Raw genomic sequence first — 17663 nt, 5'->3', positions numbered from 1 at the left:
CACTTAAAGTGCGAAATATGCAAATCATTAAAAACATAAACACCTTTTTAGGACACTTCAAAGATATGCATATTATCATGTGCTATCATTTTACCTTTAATATTAATCAATTTTATCTATTCCATTTAGTACTAATTTAAACGAAAAATATATTGTAATTGCTTCTTCATAAGCGATGATAAGATATCAACATCTGCAAAAATTTGACCTTTATTACTATTCATAATTTCTTTATACACCCTGTCAAATATAATATTTGATTCATTTATAATAGAATTCTGTTCTTCCCTATCGTGTATTTTAAAAAACATATAAACCTTTTCAATAGGTATAACCATAACATTTATTCTATAATTTTTATACAAATAAAGTTTTTGTGCCAATATGTCAATTTGGTTCTCACAGTAATCATTAAAAAGGGAGTTAGACACTATTTCAGAGTCTTTATTTTCATTATTTAGGTAGTACTCACAATTTACATTGCTCCAAACATTTGCACTTCCGCAGATATTTTTCTTCCCCATATTTCGTTCCGAAGATTCATTTTTTACTTCCAATAAACTTGCATCATCAATAGTAATTGTGCCACACTTTTTGGTACCTTTATCCATCCTCCATATATCTGATATTTTTATCACATTTTTCGAGACTCTCTCCTTTTTTATAAATAATATGGAAAATTTTAGAAGAGGAAAATATGCATTCAGAACAAATAAATCATTAATTTCTTGATTTTTAAAAAAAATATTCGGTGCATTATTAAGCTTCATTTTTGTTATATTTAATTTATGGAGTATTTCGTAAAACTTAATTAAGTCATAACCATAAGCATGCTTTTTTTGCTGGAGAAAAAAAAGTTGTTTTAAATATTTTAATATATCAACAGTGGTAGCAGTATCTATACTATCTTCCACATATATAGCATTTATTCTGCTTGTTACTATTTTATCTTCATTTATACGATTCTTCTGATTACTTTCACGAAGATTATTAGACATTTTTTTAGTTTTTCCAATCATTTTGAAGTTCATATTAATTCTATATTGTTCCAAGTTGTAATCAATAATGTTGCTACTTGCTTCCTTTTCTTCATTCGTTTCAAAATTATCCTTCTTTCTAATTAATTTTTTATTTTTATCTGTCCCATCATTTTGTAATTTGCCTTTGATAATTTCACTTTTCACGAAAGAATTTCTCCTTTTTTTCGTAACTTTTAAATATAGCAATGGATAATATACTTCCAAAAAAATAAAACAATAGTAAAAAAGTATCTGCGTATTTATATTTTTTAAAATTTTATCTATATCATTAAAACATATATCAAACATGGAAATAATTAAAGATTCATATATTTTATCATGTTTATAGGAGCATAAACATAGTAATATATCTAATGAAAAAATGGAACTATCAACAATTTTTTTATTATTTATTATAATATCTACTAAAGCTTTAAAAAAATGTGCGTGAAAAACTCTCGACATCCATATACTTCTAAAAGTGAGATTCAGTTGATTTTTTGAAAAATAAGTGCTTCGAATTAATCTATAAAATAGATCTGTATATAGTTCACTTATAGAGTATATATTTCTATTCGTATTAATGCAAAAGTAAATTAAATCTAATATTTGATTAATTGTTAATAATTCCAATTTTATTTTTATACTTCCCTCACACTCCTTCCTAACAAATGTCCCATTTCCATAAACTGTACGAGGGGATATGCTGCTTTCGTTTTTTTCTGAGAAAAGAACATCACTCCTTTTATCTTCTCTATCTATTTCATTTTCATCTAATAATAATATCTCGTTATTTTTTACTAAAATTGAGGGATTATTGTTACACTTTGAAATGTCTCTATTGTTATCACTCAACAAATGATGCTTCCTTTCTTTGTTTAAACCATTTTGCACTCCATTTGCGGTAAAAATAAATTGATAAATTGGGTAAAAATAGTCTTTCCTACAATATTCATATAATTTAAATTTATTTATAATATTAATTAATTTAAATATACAATATAAACTAACTGGGGTATTATCATCACGTAGAATGCTACTTTGCTCTAACTTTCTAAAAAAGTATAAAATCTGAATAACAAATATTTTTCTTTTCTTCTTATTTATTAAATATTCGGTGTTTTTAATTAAATCGAGAGTTTCTGCACATGTTAGAGATGGAATTATCCTTTTATAATGTTTTAAGAACAATTCAGAAAATAATTTGTTACTCGCATCAAATCTTAATTTATTTAATAAAAAAAATATCTGACAGAAAAGCTCTGGATATATGTTATTGAAATTTAATAAAACTAATTTCTTTAGTAAAATTTTTTTTATAACTTTATTGTAGTTTAATAAGTCACACAAAAGAAATATACTTTTAATACTACTTTCTAACGAACTACTTTCAAAGTATAATTCTAACTTTTTTCTTAAAAAAAATATTAATCGTTTATTGTACCAACTGTAAATTGATTTCTGCAAATTTATACCCTTAATTATGAAGCTACTTTTAAATAATGCGAGAAAAAACAAAATGTTTTTAATTTGATATATCTTTAAAAATTCTGAATTCAACCTTATGCTGTAGAACAAAACATTAATGTTATGCATATTCATATATCTAGTTATATATATTATTTGAAGGAATTTAAGAATACTATCACAATCGTATAAAATGAAGTAATCCGTCATACTTTCAAAGAGTAACTTCACATAATTTTTGGTACTCCTGTATAAGTTTAAAAAACATTCTTCATAAAAAAGGTCCAGTTTTAGAAGTTGCTCTTCTTCACTATTGAAGCTTACATCATCGTTCACCGATTTCCCATTATATATTCTTAAACCATTGCAGAAATTAATTTCATCACCTTCATATATATACTTAAACTTTTCTCTGCCATTTCGTGCGTCATTATTACTTCTAAAAAGGATATCCCTTTTAAGATCATGTGAAAAATTGTTGGTATATGTATTCTCACTCTGTTCTAATACATTTTCAGTATTTTCTACATAGTCGGTTCCCTCTTTTAATAAATAATTCTCTTCATCTACTCTCCTACTAGCCAATAAGTTGTTTTTTTTTTTCTCTTCGATTTTGTTCCCTATAAAATGGTTACCCATTGTCCGTCCTTTAATTATTTCTTTTATTATGTAGTTTTCTATATCATTGTTATTTAAAAATAAATTTAAATTTTTAATTTTTCTCTCACCTACATTATTATGTTCTTCAAAAATGCGCTCACACAGTATTCCTATGCAATCTAATACGTGAAATATATTTTTGTCTATATTTGGTAAGAATATAATACAATTACTAACTATTTTATTCAGTAAAAATAAAAAATTAAAGTAGACACAAATGAAATAACCATAATGATAATGTGGCATATCATTTACTTTGTAATTCTTTTCATTTGCAGTTACTTCATAAGGAATGTGCTCTACAGCTAAAATGGAACCATAATTATTATGCTGTTTTTCAAATGCGCTTTTATCTTTTTTTTCTTCATTAATATTCTTTACATATTCAAAACTATCGTTGTTAACATTTTTTATCAACTCGTCTATTTTTATTTTCTTAAAATAAAGCGAATACAACTCAGACAATTTCAGTAAATCACAATGATCTACTTGATTATTTAACAGCAGCAATAAATTTAAAGTATTTTTATTATTATTCTTTGACAAATATGAGAGATCCTCATCTGATATATTTACTGAAAAAAAATTTTCTGACTTTTTTTTTTGCTCATAAAAAAACTGAGTACTTTCTAAAAGGCTTAACTTTATATATAAATAGGTATATTTCAGCAAAAACTTATAATCAAATATTTCAATAAAAGGAAAGGAATAATTAAAAAAATAAATTATAAATTTATGAAGACAGAAAAATCTTTTAAAAGTAGAGGAAGTATTATCATATGTAGTTAAATTTTTGTCAATAATAACCATAAATTTTTTTATTATATCTAAATTGTTAACATCAAATTCATATTTTTCAAGTGTGTTATTATTACTCGGACACTTTGAACAGTCACTAAATTTAAATACCTTTTGGTTCATTGATAAAATACTTTTTCTCTTTAAATTTTCTATAGAAAAAAGTAATAAATCATAGAAACTATTAAATTTATTAATTAACATCTCTTCATTACTTTGCACTTGAACAATTCTAAATAATTTACTACTTTCCTCAAAAATCTTTTCTTCTTCTAAAATTCCTTTTATATCTTTATCTTTTAAATAAAATCTTAAGAGTTCTTCTTTCACCTTACATCTTTTCAAAGTAATATTTTCAAAAATTTTTTTTAATATGTCTTTTTTTTCATTTCTTGAGTAATAATTTAGGTTTTCTAACAATTTATCCTTAGGTGAACCAACTTTTTTTAACTTAAGATTTTTTTGATTCTTATTATGAATACAAGAACTGTAACACGCTTTTGAAAAAATGTTCTTTCTTATTTTCATTTCTACATTTAAACGGGATATCAAAAAATGAATGGACGAAGTAGAAAAAGTGGAAGTGGAAGAAAAAAAAAAAAGAATATTACGTATGATTGCCCATTCCAAAGAGCCTTTCCATCTTTTTTTCTTTTTCCTATTTTTCTTTTCTATTTTTTAATTTTACACTACTAAATAAATTTGAAGTTGAAATTTAAGTGAATTCTTTTTACATTTTTAAATATCTTAAACAAAAACTGAAAAAAAAAATAGATGAAGAGGAAGAAGTACAGATGGATTCTTCATTTCCTATTATGTGTCCTAAGTTTGGTAGTTGAAAAATAACCAGTGTAATTTTAAATAATATATAAAATTGCTAAATGAATTTGAGTTCTTGAGATATTCATTTATTTTACTGTCATTTAATATTTCTAAAACGTATAAACAAATGGGAAAACGAATATAAAAAATATATGGCTTACTTCTCCAATAATTTAAATATTTTAAATAATTCAAAAAATTTTTATCATTAAAGTATTTATTATCATACAGATGTTTTATGTAGTCCATATTACTCAACGATTGTACAAACTCCAATTCACACTCAAATCTTAACCTATTTTCAAATAAACCCTCTCTATAATTTCTGTGTAAAATTAATACTCTTTTATTATCTTCTTCGTTTATTTCTTTTAGCTTATCGTTTTCCATTTTACGAAAAGGGAATTACAACAAGAGAATTACAACATAGGAACTACAGCAAAGGAATTACAACAAAGAAAATACATAAATGGAATTATATATATATGCAAAAGAATCAACATACCACATATGCAAGTGCCATTACATATTCAAACATATATGTGCACCAAAAAGGAATTAATTAAGCTTTAAAATATGACTTTAATCTGTTTTTATTTGTAATTTTTGAGCTTACACATATATATATATTCATAAAACCTCACTAACCATTTGTGAAATATAAATGAATTTCTTCCCACAAAGCAGGCCCTTTATATTTTTAGAAATATAAAAAAGAAAAGTTATATATTAATTAATATTTCACTATGTTCACCTTTACAAATGAATAAAACTGAATATTTTTTTTTTTTTTGTTTTTGAATTTTAAAAATAAATTTTTTATTATGTGAACAGCTGAAGTTATATTTAGCAGAACCTTTGTTCATGTAGCAAAATATAAGAAGCATAATGGGGAAGAAACAGACGGATAAAATTAACTCCATATTTTAAAATAATACAAATACTAGATTGAAGATTAACCATAGAGTATTTATTCTTATCATAGGTTCTATTATATCGTTCTCTTTTTTCTATGTTTAACGCATTCACCCTAAATCAGAAAAAATACTAAATTGTGTGATTTAACATGCAATGTTTACATACCCTTATGCGTAAACAAATATATATATATATGTATTGGTATATATAATCCTAAAAATTATTTATCCCTACTAATACAATTGCTACGCCATCATATATATATTTATTGCCGTTTTTCCACCTAAAATTTCATTAGGTTTGGAATCATGAAAAGGCATGTTCCAAAGATACTTTTTAGCATATGTCCGTTTTATTAAATTGATTATATGTTCTTTTTCGTTTATTTCGTAAAATATGTACATATATATAAATAATATATTTGGTGAAATCAAATTCTGAAAAAATGCCTTTTAAGCAACTTAAATTGTACAGGAAGAAAAAACTAGCTGTACGATATTTACCGTTTTGTTTTTATCTCTCAAAACAATTCGGAAATACATAATAAATTTATACTTTTGTGTATATACGCATAAACATAAACTTTTTTCTTACTTTCCAGAACAGTATTATTCTTACAGAACGAATTGTACAAGTAAAAATACATAGGAACTATGTATCAACAGATGCTTCATAACATTTTCCCCGTAGATTATTCCAAAAAACATTTTGATTTCTTCGAAAAGATTATTTTCAGCTGTTTATTGTTTAATTATAGGAACTTTATAAATAAATTGAACATATTTGTATTATATATACATATATATATTTATTTATTCGCTTGTATAAATTGATATAAATACAGCACAAATTAAAAATGTAACACGGGAATCGCAAAGATCATTCCAAAAGGGAACGAAATATTAGTTGGGTTTTATGCTATTCTTATTCTTATTCACTCCTTAATATTTTTTTATATTAAGTTATGTTTGCACTTTTTGTTGCAATTTTTAAATTTATATGAAAAATTCTTAAGGAAAAAAAAAAAAAAAGAAGACATATACATATACATTTATATATATATGTAAACATTAATGTGGAACAAAATATAAGTTTAACTTCAAAAAAAAAAAAGACTACATTGAATACTTAAAAATTTCTTTTTTGTATATATATATATATATTTTTTTTTTTTTTTTTTACTTCTTTTTCATTTGTAAATAATATGAGCAAGCTAATATGTATAAATATGTGCCTACATTTTTGCCACTCTGCGCGTTTAACCTGGTTTTAAGAACGTTTTCCCGATAAATTATTATGTACGGAAACATGCATAAATATACATAATTTCCCATTGAAATAATTTTAAAATGAATTAAGTGACTTGTTACTCTTGTAAAAGCACGTACATTAATTAAAATGTGGGAATAATAATAAAATATAGTATGTAATATAAATATAAATATATAAATATTATATATATATATATATATATATATATAAATTAAAAGGCTGAATATCTATTAAATGGATTTTGATTTTTATTATAATTAATGTAATTAAAGTTCCCCATCATTTTATTATTTCTGTTATTTCTTAATTTATTTCTGTTATGCACATTTGCTCTATAGTGTGCTGCTGCTATTCCAAAGGTGTCAACGTCTAACATTCGTAACCTTTCTCTGTCAACCTTTTCATCTTTTCCTTGTTGTTTGTCTAATGTTTCACAACTAATGTTATCAAAGAAACTGGAATTTTTGTCATAACCACCTACTTGAAGACTATTGTTCATTGACAAAGTGTCCTTACTCTTTTCATCTAATACATTGCATTTGTCGAATTTTAAATTATTTGTACTAAAATCAAAATCTGGGCTGAACTTACTTTTTAGTGCAGGGTTTGGCTGTGATTCCAACTCTCCGATAACATAACTAGGTCTTTCATATTTTCTAAAATTTTTAAATCTATAACTATTAAAATTTCTACTACCATTATTATTACTATTATAATGGGTATAATAATTCGGTCTATTAAAGTATCTTCTATTATTTACGTTCATATTTCTATCATTTGACTGCACCATATTATTAGGGATTTTTAATGTCTTATTCATATTCATGTTATTGTTATAATTTATATTTTCCGTTAAACTATTTTTAGTCGATGGTGCTACGTTCATTGACACTATTGCTGGGTCATCCGGTATAGTTTTAGCAGCTTCACTAACTGTTACATCTTTTATATCCTTCCCTCGGAATATTATAAAGTCATAAACTTCGTTTGATGGAGGGATATCTGGTTGTCTTCTTCCTTCTGTTCCAAATGATCTAACATTTTGTAATGCAACAGTCGATTCATGCGTATTTATCGTGTACAGAATACCCTCATACCTTATCTCAGAATTGGAAATTAACGAAATTTTACTTCCTATATATGGCAAAGTTGATACGGAAGACATTTTTTTTTTTTCTCTCTCTTTAAATCAATACGTAATAGTATATGTGTTAATACACATGTATATATATAAAGGTGGTAATATGTATTTTTACATATAAATACCTATATGCTAGTATAATGAAAAAGTACGCACATTAAATGAATTCCTCAATATAAACACTTTAATATATTCTTTTTAATATATACACTTAAATAAATTCTCTTTAATATATACAACTTTAATATATTCTCCTTAATATACACGCTTTAATATATTCTCATTAATATATCGTTTTAATATATTTCCATTAATATATTGACTTTAATATATTCTCTTTAATATATATGCTTTAATATATACTCCTTAATGTGTATGTTTTAATATATACGTTTCAATATGTATTAATAAGTATGCTTTAGTACATATTCTTTTACGTTCAAGCTTTAATATGCATGCTTTAATATATATGCCTGTATATATATGTGCTACAGTATAAAAGCATTTACATAAATACTGTATATATAAAATTATAAATACGTATACGTTTAATATATATGTTTTAGCACATCTACAAGAATAGGCAAATGTATGTGAGTACATAGAAGTACATATGTGCATTTGTAAGTACAATAAAAAACCCCATAAAATGAAAAAGGGAAAATCTTTAAATTGAAGTTCTATATCATCTACTAAAAATGTATTTTTTTACTTTACGAAAGATATAGAAGTGTAAAAAGAACATGTAAGTGAAAAAATGGAAAAAATTAAAATGTTATATAAAAAAAATATAATATAAAGAGTAAAATATATAATCCAAAGAAATTAAATAAATATAATATGTCGCATTACATAATAAAAAAAGGAAGGAGAAAAATTACACTATGGATTTGACGATGGCCCAGCTTAAATAATATATGTAATGATCTAAAACACCAAAATTACATCAGAAAAAAAAAGAAATAAGATGAAAAACAAAGAAGAGAAAAAATATATATGAAGGAAAATGAAATAGAATAAATAATAAATGATTTACTGTTTATTAATATAAGATAAAAAAAGTGTATGATGATAAAATCTTTAATTTTACCCTACAGTGATTTTATAAGCGCAAGAATAAACTACCTTTGATTTTATCTTTTGAAAAATTAATAAGTAAAAATGAAATATTAACACTTTCTTTTTATGTTAGCTGTAAAAAGTTCTTTATAGACGTATTCTAAAAGTAATTTAAATTTAAATCCCATTTATTATTCTTCTACTTGAAATATATTTTAAAATCTTTAATGTAATTAAAATTAAAAAAAAAAAATAGAAATTATAAAAAATAATAAAATGATATATTACTTAAAATTTTTTCTATAAACATAAAAAATATTTTTATGTTATAATTTTGAAAAAACATGTATATGAAGAAGTACACATACATCTATAAGTATATGTATATGCAAATACATACACATGCATTTATATATATATATACAAACAAAAGAGTACACATACATAGCAATTGATTTACGTTGAAGGGGATGAAATGCTCATATTATTTTTTCATGATACTCCTAAATTGCTAATTTTTTGTAGTATATGATTTGAAATATGAATAATAAAAAAAAAAAAAATTAAATAATAAAAAAAATATTAATTTAATTATTATATTAAAAGGTTAATTATATATAAATGTATTTGCTTATGTCATTTAATATGAACCGACATAACAGTATAATATCTATTGTTTCATAAATTTTGTAGAAGTTTCAAATATATATATATATATATATACAAATAAAGAAATATTTAATGTTATTTTGCTCAAGCATTAAATTGAAATAGAAATTGAAATTATTATCACAAAAATACATGCAAAAACATCTTTTAACATGAAAAAAAAAAAAAAAAAAAAATTAAAGACAATTTAAAAATATCAAACTTTGACTTTAAAAGAAACAACACAACAAACTCCGAGATACATATATACTTTAAATTATGTTTTTACATCTATCTTTTTCTTATATATAGCCCAATATATGTTTTTTGTTTTAATATAAAATTATGGTAAATAATGAATTGTATTTATCAAAAACCCGTGCAAAAATTAATACGTTTATATAAATAAAAATTCTGATCCATATACGTCTTCATATGCAATTAGTTAAAAAAAAAAATAAATATAATTTTATGTTTTATAAGTTCTATTACATGTATATTACAATCTTGTAGTGAATCTAAAACATTAGTATATATTTACATATTAATATACATAAACATTTATATGTAAGTTTTAGATAATAAAGAAAAATCTCGCTTCTAGTTTATCTCTGATTAAAATAAATAATAAAATGAAATAATGAAAAAACAACTGAAAAATGATATAAACTACACATTCGTATTATAAGCAGTATGTCTACCTTCTCTGTATAAAATTCTTCCTTAAATTTATTGTACATATCAACAGAAGCATACACCCACACATCCAATTATTAGTATATACATATAAACACATAAGAGTTTGAATACGTAGGAACAAAATATACGGCTACATACATAAATGTAGGAAATGTATTTTTTACATGTACATAATTTATCCACACAGTTCTTGCTAGTATTTCAAGTCTAAATAAACAAAATGCAAATGGGATTTATGTAATTTCACATTTTTTTAGACGACTAATTTTAAATGAGCGACTAAATTTATATATGCACACATTCATGAAAAATAAAAATTATACAAATTTAAATTATTTTTAAAATTAAAACAAAAAAAAAAAGAAAGAATAGGTGTACTTATATATAAATATATAAATGCACTAGTAGCTTTTATCATCTTTCAAATATTCAAATTAAAATGCAAAAAAAAAATATAATTTTACGCTTACAGATAATGTATACCTACTAAAAAAAAAAAAAAATAATTAATGTACATACAAAAAAAAATTCACCCTATTCACTTGTATAAAAGAAGAACCATGTATGAAAATATATCTTATTATGTTTATAAGATTTGTTTTTAAAGTTTTCGTAAATTTTTAAAAAAATAAAAACAAAAAAAAATATTTTAACTGAAATATCATTCTGATCCCTTAATTTTTTTTTTTATAACTCAGAAATGATTTTAATTGTTAGTGAACACTTTTACTGTTAATTCTTTCATATTACACTATTTTTTAAAAACGCGTTGTTTATATGTTTTTTCAGTGGGCATTATATTATGCACATTTCATGAGCAAATTGTATATATTTGTGTGTACATATATATATATATATATGTACACACAAATATATACAATTTGCTCATAAGAGTATGTAAATTTCATTTTTGTAGCTATTTTATAAGTGTAAATTATAACTCTTAAAAATGCTACATGTAAATTAGTTTCGTTTGTATTAACAAAAACTAAAAAATTGTTCCACTTGTGAAAAATGTGTCACCAAGCAACTCATTTTGAATAAACAATAAATATTCACATTTACCATTTCTGGTGTTTTATATAAACCCTTAAATATACGTTACGTTAATATTTTTTATCTTTCGTTTACTACATTTCATTTTTTAATGTGCCTGACGTAAAGATTTTCTTGTGAACTTTTTCATATTCGTTATGAAGAATATGGACTAATTAACTCAAAGAAGTAGACAACTACTAATTTTATAAGTGTGGAGGGAAATTAATGATGTATATGCCATATTATACATATATGTACGAATGGAACACACATATTGCTAAACAAATGTCAAGGGGGTTACTATTTCAGTATTATCTTCTCGAATGCGTTAAATCTTGTTGTATAGACACATACTCAAATTTTTGAGGAGTTAAAAAGACAATATTATAAGTAAATTAAAAAATATTTAAAAAAAAATTGCTTTTTACCTAAGGAGCTATTCTTTTTTAAAATATTTTTTAAGATAAACTATGTAAAAATGAAAATAAAAATAGAAATAAACATGCACTTTTATTAAAAACTTGTTATAATTGAAGAAAAGTTTTTTTTTTCAATTTTTTTCTTATATATATTGAAAAGGTATCGAAAAAAAAAAAAAAATTCCTTAAAAAATTCTATATATCATTTTAACTTTTATATATAAAAAATCACTATATATTCTTTGCTCATTATGTAATAGGTATTACATATATTTTGCTTGCACGGATGGGTGAAATTCATATGTATTATTTATTATATACATGGTACAAACTATATTTTGTGCTATATTATTCGTTTTGCACACTTGGTTCATTTTCTTCATGTTGAGTATTTGTTTGATGTTTTTCATTTATTCCTTCTTCCTGATTTGGTTCATTTCTCTGTTCTATATTTACCTTAGCTAAATATTCAACTAATTCTAAGGAAGATATTTCTTCCCAGGGTTTATCTTTACCAACAACAGCTAGCGATGTATTATCAACAGTTAATTCATTTTCATTTGAGAGGGAGCATCTCAATGCTTTTAAACAATGTATAGTTAAATCCTCTAACGATGATTCTTCAAATAGATGAGCATTTTTTTCTAAATAAGTTTTTGATGCGTGAGATCTTGCACCGAATGATAAGGCAATATATTCAAAATATGAACCATTTGGTTTAGTTTCAAAAATATAAGGTTCCTTAAAATACCCCGCTATTATTAAACCTACGCCAAAAGCCCTTCTACTACTTTTTTGAGTGTTTTTTTGATATTTATCTGCTACTTTTCTAACTAATTTTTCTATATTTATATTTTCATCAAACAAAAACTTATGCGTCAAACATTCATTTCTCATAAATTTTGTTAATACCTTAGCATCGGATGTTATACCACTCATTGTGGCACCTATATGATCATCGATTTTGAATAATTTTTCCTGATGAAATGATAATTTGCTAATAGATTTTTTTAAGCCACACACTACCTACGAATGGGAAAAAAAAGGAACCAAAAAAAAGAAATAAAAAATAAATAATTAATTATATATATATATACATTGCAAAAGTAAAAAATTTTCTCAAAAGGGTAGGAACATATTTAAAAGAATGCACTTCTTTGTTTTTCATTTCTATTTCTTCCTCTTCCTATATTTCCAAATTTTCATTAACGATGTAACCCCTCAAATTGGAAAACATATTATAAATTTCAAAAAAAAAAAAAAAAAAAATATATATATATTTATTTTTTCCTTTTTAACCACAAAATCCTTGGACTTCACTGCCACAGCACAAGTTCCCTGTTTTATTGCTTCATTTGCATATTCTATTTGATATAGCCTCCCTAAAAAGGTTTACATACATTTGTACGTACATATATGTATAATTATTCACATACATAAATACATATATATCTATGTATGGTATATTAAAATATGCACTACTTTATCTTTTCTCATGCCAACTAATTTGATATAATACCTTCAGGAGAATAAATAATATTGTCTGTGTCATATAAGTTTCGGTACATTTTATTGATTTATTGGATTGTGGTTCTCTTTACGTATGTTCCTTTTCCCTAATGATTTTCCCCTGCTTTTCTTTTTCGTTTTCTTTTTCTTTTTTGTGTTATTATATTTTTGTTATATACTAATTTTTTATGGAAAAATGCTTTTTAAAATATACGTATGTAAATTAAAAGGTCAACGTAAAAAATGGAAAAAGAAAATGATTTACTTATAAATAGTTTTCATAACATTTAACAAAACAAATTACAATTTTTTCATAAAACTTTCTATCCCCTAAGAAATGTAAATTTATTTATTAAAAGATGGTTCATGTTTTATTGTAACATATTATTTGTTCTCCCTGTGCATAAAATTGCCATACTGTTATTTGTTTGTTATACATCATAAATTTTATGTTTTTTTTCTTTTTATATTGTCATTTTTTTTTATTTTTTTTTTACAATAAGAACTGTTTTATAAAACCCCGCAGATATTCAAGTTACTAGGCTCATTTCAGTAAGGTTTCACACGTATAAGTACAAATATGTGCATTAAATATTAGGTATTTAAGGAAGAATATACTACTATACTATAAACTCATATAGCGATGCAATTTGTAGAGAAATTTAAAATTTTTTAAAACTCGCTATATATATATATGTATATAATTCAAAAATTATTGCACTTTTTATTATAATCTTTACAGCCCGAACAATATATTCACTTTGACACATATGTTAAAATTTTTTTTTTTAATTTTTTTTCATTTCATTTTGCATATTAAGCTATTTCCTCATTTTGACACTTAAAAATAATAGTGTGGCAAAATTTGTTTCAGTATATATCCAATTTTAAATGACTTTTTTAAAAAAAAAAAAAAAGAAAAAGAAATAATATTTTTAATAGTTTGATATCATTCAGTCTTATAAATAGATTAATTTACTTAAAAAAAAAAAAGGTTAACGCTTCATATAATTCTGGGTATTTTCACGTTTACGCATATATGTTCGTACATAAATTTTTTAAAAATGTTTTTTCATGCAAGCTGCTTTTATTTACGCGAAGATATTTTCAAACAAGTCTTTTATGAAATTAAAAAAGCACATGTGTAAATAATTAAATATACATATGGGAATGTATTAGAATTTGTATATAGTTCAATGCTCCCTTGGTTTATATTTTTTTAGTGTTACAGATGTGTATTGTTGAATACATTGCACAGTAAAGGTAAGCATTATTTTTTTTCGTCTGTTCTTCAATTTGCAATTCTTGTCAAATATAGGTTAAAAGATTTGCTCATCATTCATATATTTATATGCATAGATACATGTGTTCGTATACTTATACATGTTCACGTGGTTGCACATTCGTATAAGCGTTTGTATATGGCACTTTATAAGATTCGCTTCCTTTTTTTTTTTTTTTTTTTTGTCTTTAACTGATTGTTAATCCCATTTTCCCTCATACTAATATACTTCAAAAAATATCTTATACATTTCACAAGAGAGCTTAAGAATAATTTATTTTATTTAATGAAAAGAAAAGAATACAACAAAAGACATGCATTTTTTAAACAATATATTTGAAAAAACAAAAATCCACCTAGAGTTTAGAAAAAAATTAGACGAAAAATTAAATGAGCATATAAAAAGCGGTATCATAATCGCAAATGAAAAGTTTTCAGGTACAAAACAAGGTTATAGAAATAGCCGCATAAAACTGAGTAACGAATTTATTGAGAATTGTAATGAGAAATTACTTTTAGATATTTTAAAAATTAATAAAAAATTGAAATTATGTTATGATGTAAAATACCATATTATTTATAGTGTTTTACTAAAAAGATGCAGAAAAAACAATAGTATTGGTGTTGAAAAGAAGTACGAACAAATTATGAATAATGTATATAAAATAAAAAGAAAAAATACTTCTTATTTTATGAATCAATACCTTATAATAAAATGCATATACACAGGAGAATTTGGAAATGTATACTATTGTAGAGACGTTATAGAAAACAAAAATTATTGTTTAAAAATTTTTTATTTGGGATTATGTTTAAAAGAAAATTGTCCCTATTATATTAACGACCAAGTGTATTTAACTAACCACTTTTGCAAAATTTTAAATGAAATTTTTTTCTTAAATTATTTGGAGAATAAAAACATAATTCATATTGAAAAGATATTTTTTGATGAAAAGAAAAAAATCCTATTTGCTATTTTTCCATACGTAAAATATCAATCAATGTATTATAAAAAAAAATATGGGATATATTCAATATATAATAAAACTGTTTGTATTGACAAGAAACATGTACAAATAAATTTATATTCAGAAAATTTCCTTGGACACCTATTTTTAAACATTTACAATACCCTCATTTATTTGTTACAAAAAAGTGTAGCATACGTAGACCTAAAACCTGATAATATACTCCTAACAAAGAGAAATAAAGAGGAAATTGCTTCTTACATTGTTCATGTTAAAAAAAAAAAAATTACAAAAACTTGTGCTTTAACAAAGTGTTTAGATTTGGCAAGTATAGAAACAAATATTAAGAAAAAATTAATTAAATCATCAAAAATAGAATATAAAAAAGACGACGGTGATGCAAGCTCCTTTAATAAGAAAATATTCTTAAGCAGAAAAAAAAAACGGACGAATGAAATAAAAGGGGGTCATTCTTATTGTCTTTATAAAAAATTAAACACAGAAAAACTGAAAAATAAAAAAATAAAATACTTATATAATATTAATTTGTCACAATGTTTCGAATATAATAATAATGTAAAAAGGATTTTCTTTATAGAAAACAAGTTAAGCAATATATTTTTTTCAGCAGATGAAGCTGCTGTATATATACAAACATTTATTCAAAGAAAGAAAACAGAAGAATCAAATTTTTTAGAACCGAAAAAGGGTATTGTTTGTAAAAAGTATAAAAACACCACAATTAATTCAATTAAACCACCTACTAAGAGATGTCAAATAAACAAAATAAAAAACTTATCTATTTTTAAATACATGGAGAACAATTCTGTTAGTTTTTTAAAATTTTATTGGTTATATTTTAACCAAGATAAAATAGAAAACGTGAATAAGGATTTTTTAATTTATCTGGATATACATTTTATAAATAAATATTTTTATGAAGGTATAAACACAAATAATAATATACTAGACCTATTTGGAAAACAAGAACTTAAAAGACATAATAAGAGCAAAATGAATAAAAACCAAGAATCGAAGAAGCAACACAATAGTGAAAATACTGAAAATTCAAATATAATAAACAGCGAAAACAGTGAAAAGGGGGAATTACAGAAACAAGACAATAAACAATTCTGTTTTTCAGAAAGTGAAATTAATAATATGAATTTGATGAAGTTAATAGATTTTGACACATGTTCTTTCATTCTAAAAAATTTTAGTACACATATTCAAGCAACGGATATTTTTAATTCCTTTGAATATTTATTCAATGTTAATAATAAAGTTGCCCAGCTTTCGAAAAAGTTGTCATATAACTTTGGATCTGTTCTGTATACATTTCTGTTCGGAAAAACTCCTTACTAGTAATTATTCACTATTATTCATGCATACCCATGCATATATATACATACAAATACATGCATACTCACATGTGCCCACCCTTATATGCACACATGCACATCCCTTACATAATATTTGGTAATCAGAACCCTTTCATTCTTGCTTATAAATATAACATCGAAAATTTTAACATATTCTTCCTAACATTATGTTATAAAATATTTTCATTTTCATATTTTCTTAATTCTTTAGTGGGGATAATATATTTGAAATTTATAGGAACATGAAAAACGGAAAGTTGGTTTTTCCAAAATACCGAAAAATTGACATAAATTTAAAACACTTATTAAGGTATACATACAACTTTTAAATAAAATATAAAATAAAAATGTATTAAATTAATATATTTTTAACTTTAAAATTGTTTTAAGTTTTTATATTTTATAGAAATCTGCTAAATAACAATCCTGACAAAAGAATGCAATTCAAAAAAATAAAAAGACATATATGGTTTTCAAAGTTTGAGTGAACAATTCCTATATATGCATACTTATGCAGACATATGAACACAAATTCGTATATATAAATATATGTGAAAAAAAA

At 23.4% G+C, this 17663-nt stretch overlaps 5 protein-coding genes across 5 annotated transcripts; 1 reads left to right on the top strand and 4 right to left on the bottom strand.

Moving 5' to 3' along the window:
* Window positions 1-131: 131 nt before the first annotated feature.
* PmUG01_12080000 (conserved protein, unknown function) lies at window positions 132-4472 on the bottom strand (the record flags this gene model as incomplete). Its single annotated transcript, XM_029007048.1, has 1 exon — window positions 132-4472. One exon carries the CDS (start codon window positions 4470-4472, stop codon window positions 132-134), a length of 4341 nt encoding a protein of 1446 aa, XP_028863476.1.
* A 294-nt stretch (window positions 4473-4766) lies between these two features.
* Window positions 4767-5156, bottom strand: PmUG01_12079900 (mediator complex subunit 31, putative; the record flags this gene model as incomplete). The annotated part of the gene is made up of 1 exon (XM_029007047.1): window positions 4767-5156. The coding sequence occupies one exon, from the start codon at window positions 5154-5156 to the stop codon at window positions 4767-4769; it is 390 nt and encodes a 129-aa protein (XP_028863475.1).
* Window positions 5157-7167: 2011 nt separating this feature from the next.
* Window positions 7168-8121, bottom strand: CITH (trailer hitch homolog, putative; the record flags this gene model as incomplete). Its single annotated transcript, XM_029007046.1, has 1 exon — window positions 7168-8121. The coding sequence occupies one exon, from the start codon at window positions 8119-8121 to the stop codon at window positions 7168-7170; it is 954 nt and encodes a 317-aa protein (XP_028863474.1).
* A 4187-nt stretch (window positions 8122-12308) lies between these two features.
* On the bottom strand, window positions 12309-13528 carry PmUG01_12079700 (proteasome subunit alpha type-1, putative; the record flags this gene model as incomplete). Its single annotated transcript, XM_029007045.1, has 3 exons — window positions 12309-12986; window positions 13260-13342; window positions 13480-13528. The coding sequence occupies 3 exons, from the start codon at window positions 13526-13528 to the stop codon at window positions 12309-12311; spliced, it is 810 nt and encodes a 269-aa protein (XP_028863473.1).
* Window positions 13529-15065: 1537 nt separating this feature from the next.
* On the top strand, window positions 15066-17589 carry PmUG01_12079600 (protein kinase, putative; the record flags this gene model as incomplete). Its single annotated transcript, XM_029007043.1, has 3 exons — window positions 15066-17083; window positions 17313-17411; window positions 17508-17589. 3 exons carry the CDS (start codon window positions 15066-15068, stop codon window positions 17587-17589), a joined length of 2199 nt encoding a protein of 732 aa, XP_028863472.1.
* Window positions 17590-17663: the final 74 nt, after the last annotated feature.

This window comes from Plasmodium malariae, assembly GCF_900090045.1.
Source record: "Plasmodium malariae genome assembly, chromosome: 12".
NCBI lineage: Eukaryota > Apicomplexa > Aconoidasida > Haemosporida > Plasmodiidae > Plasmodium > Plasmodium malariae.
This window is presented reverse-complemented; position numbering and strand designations above follow the sequence as displayed.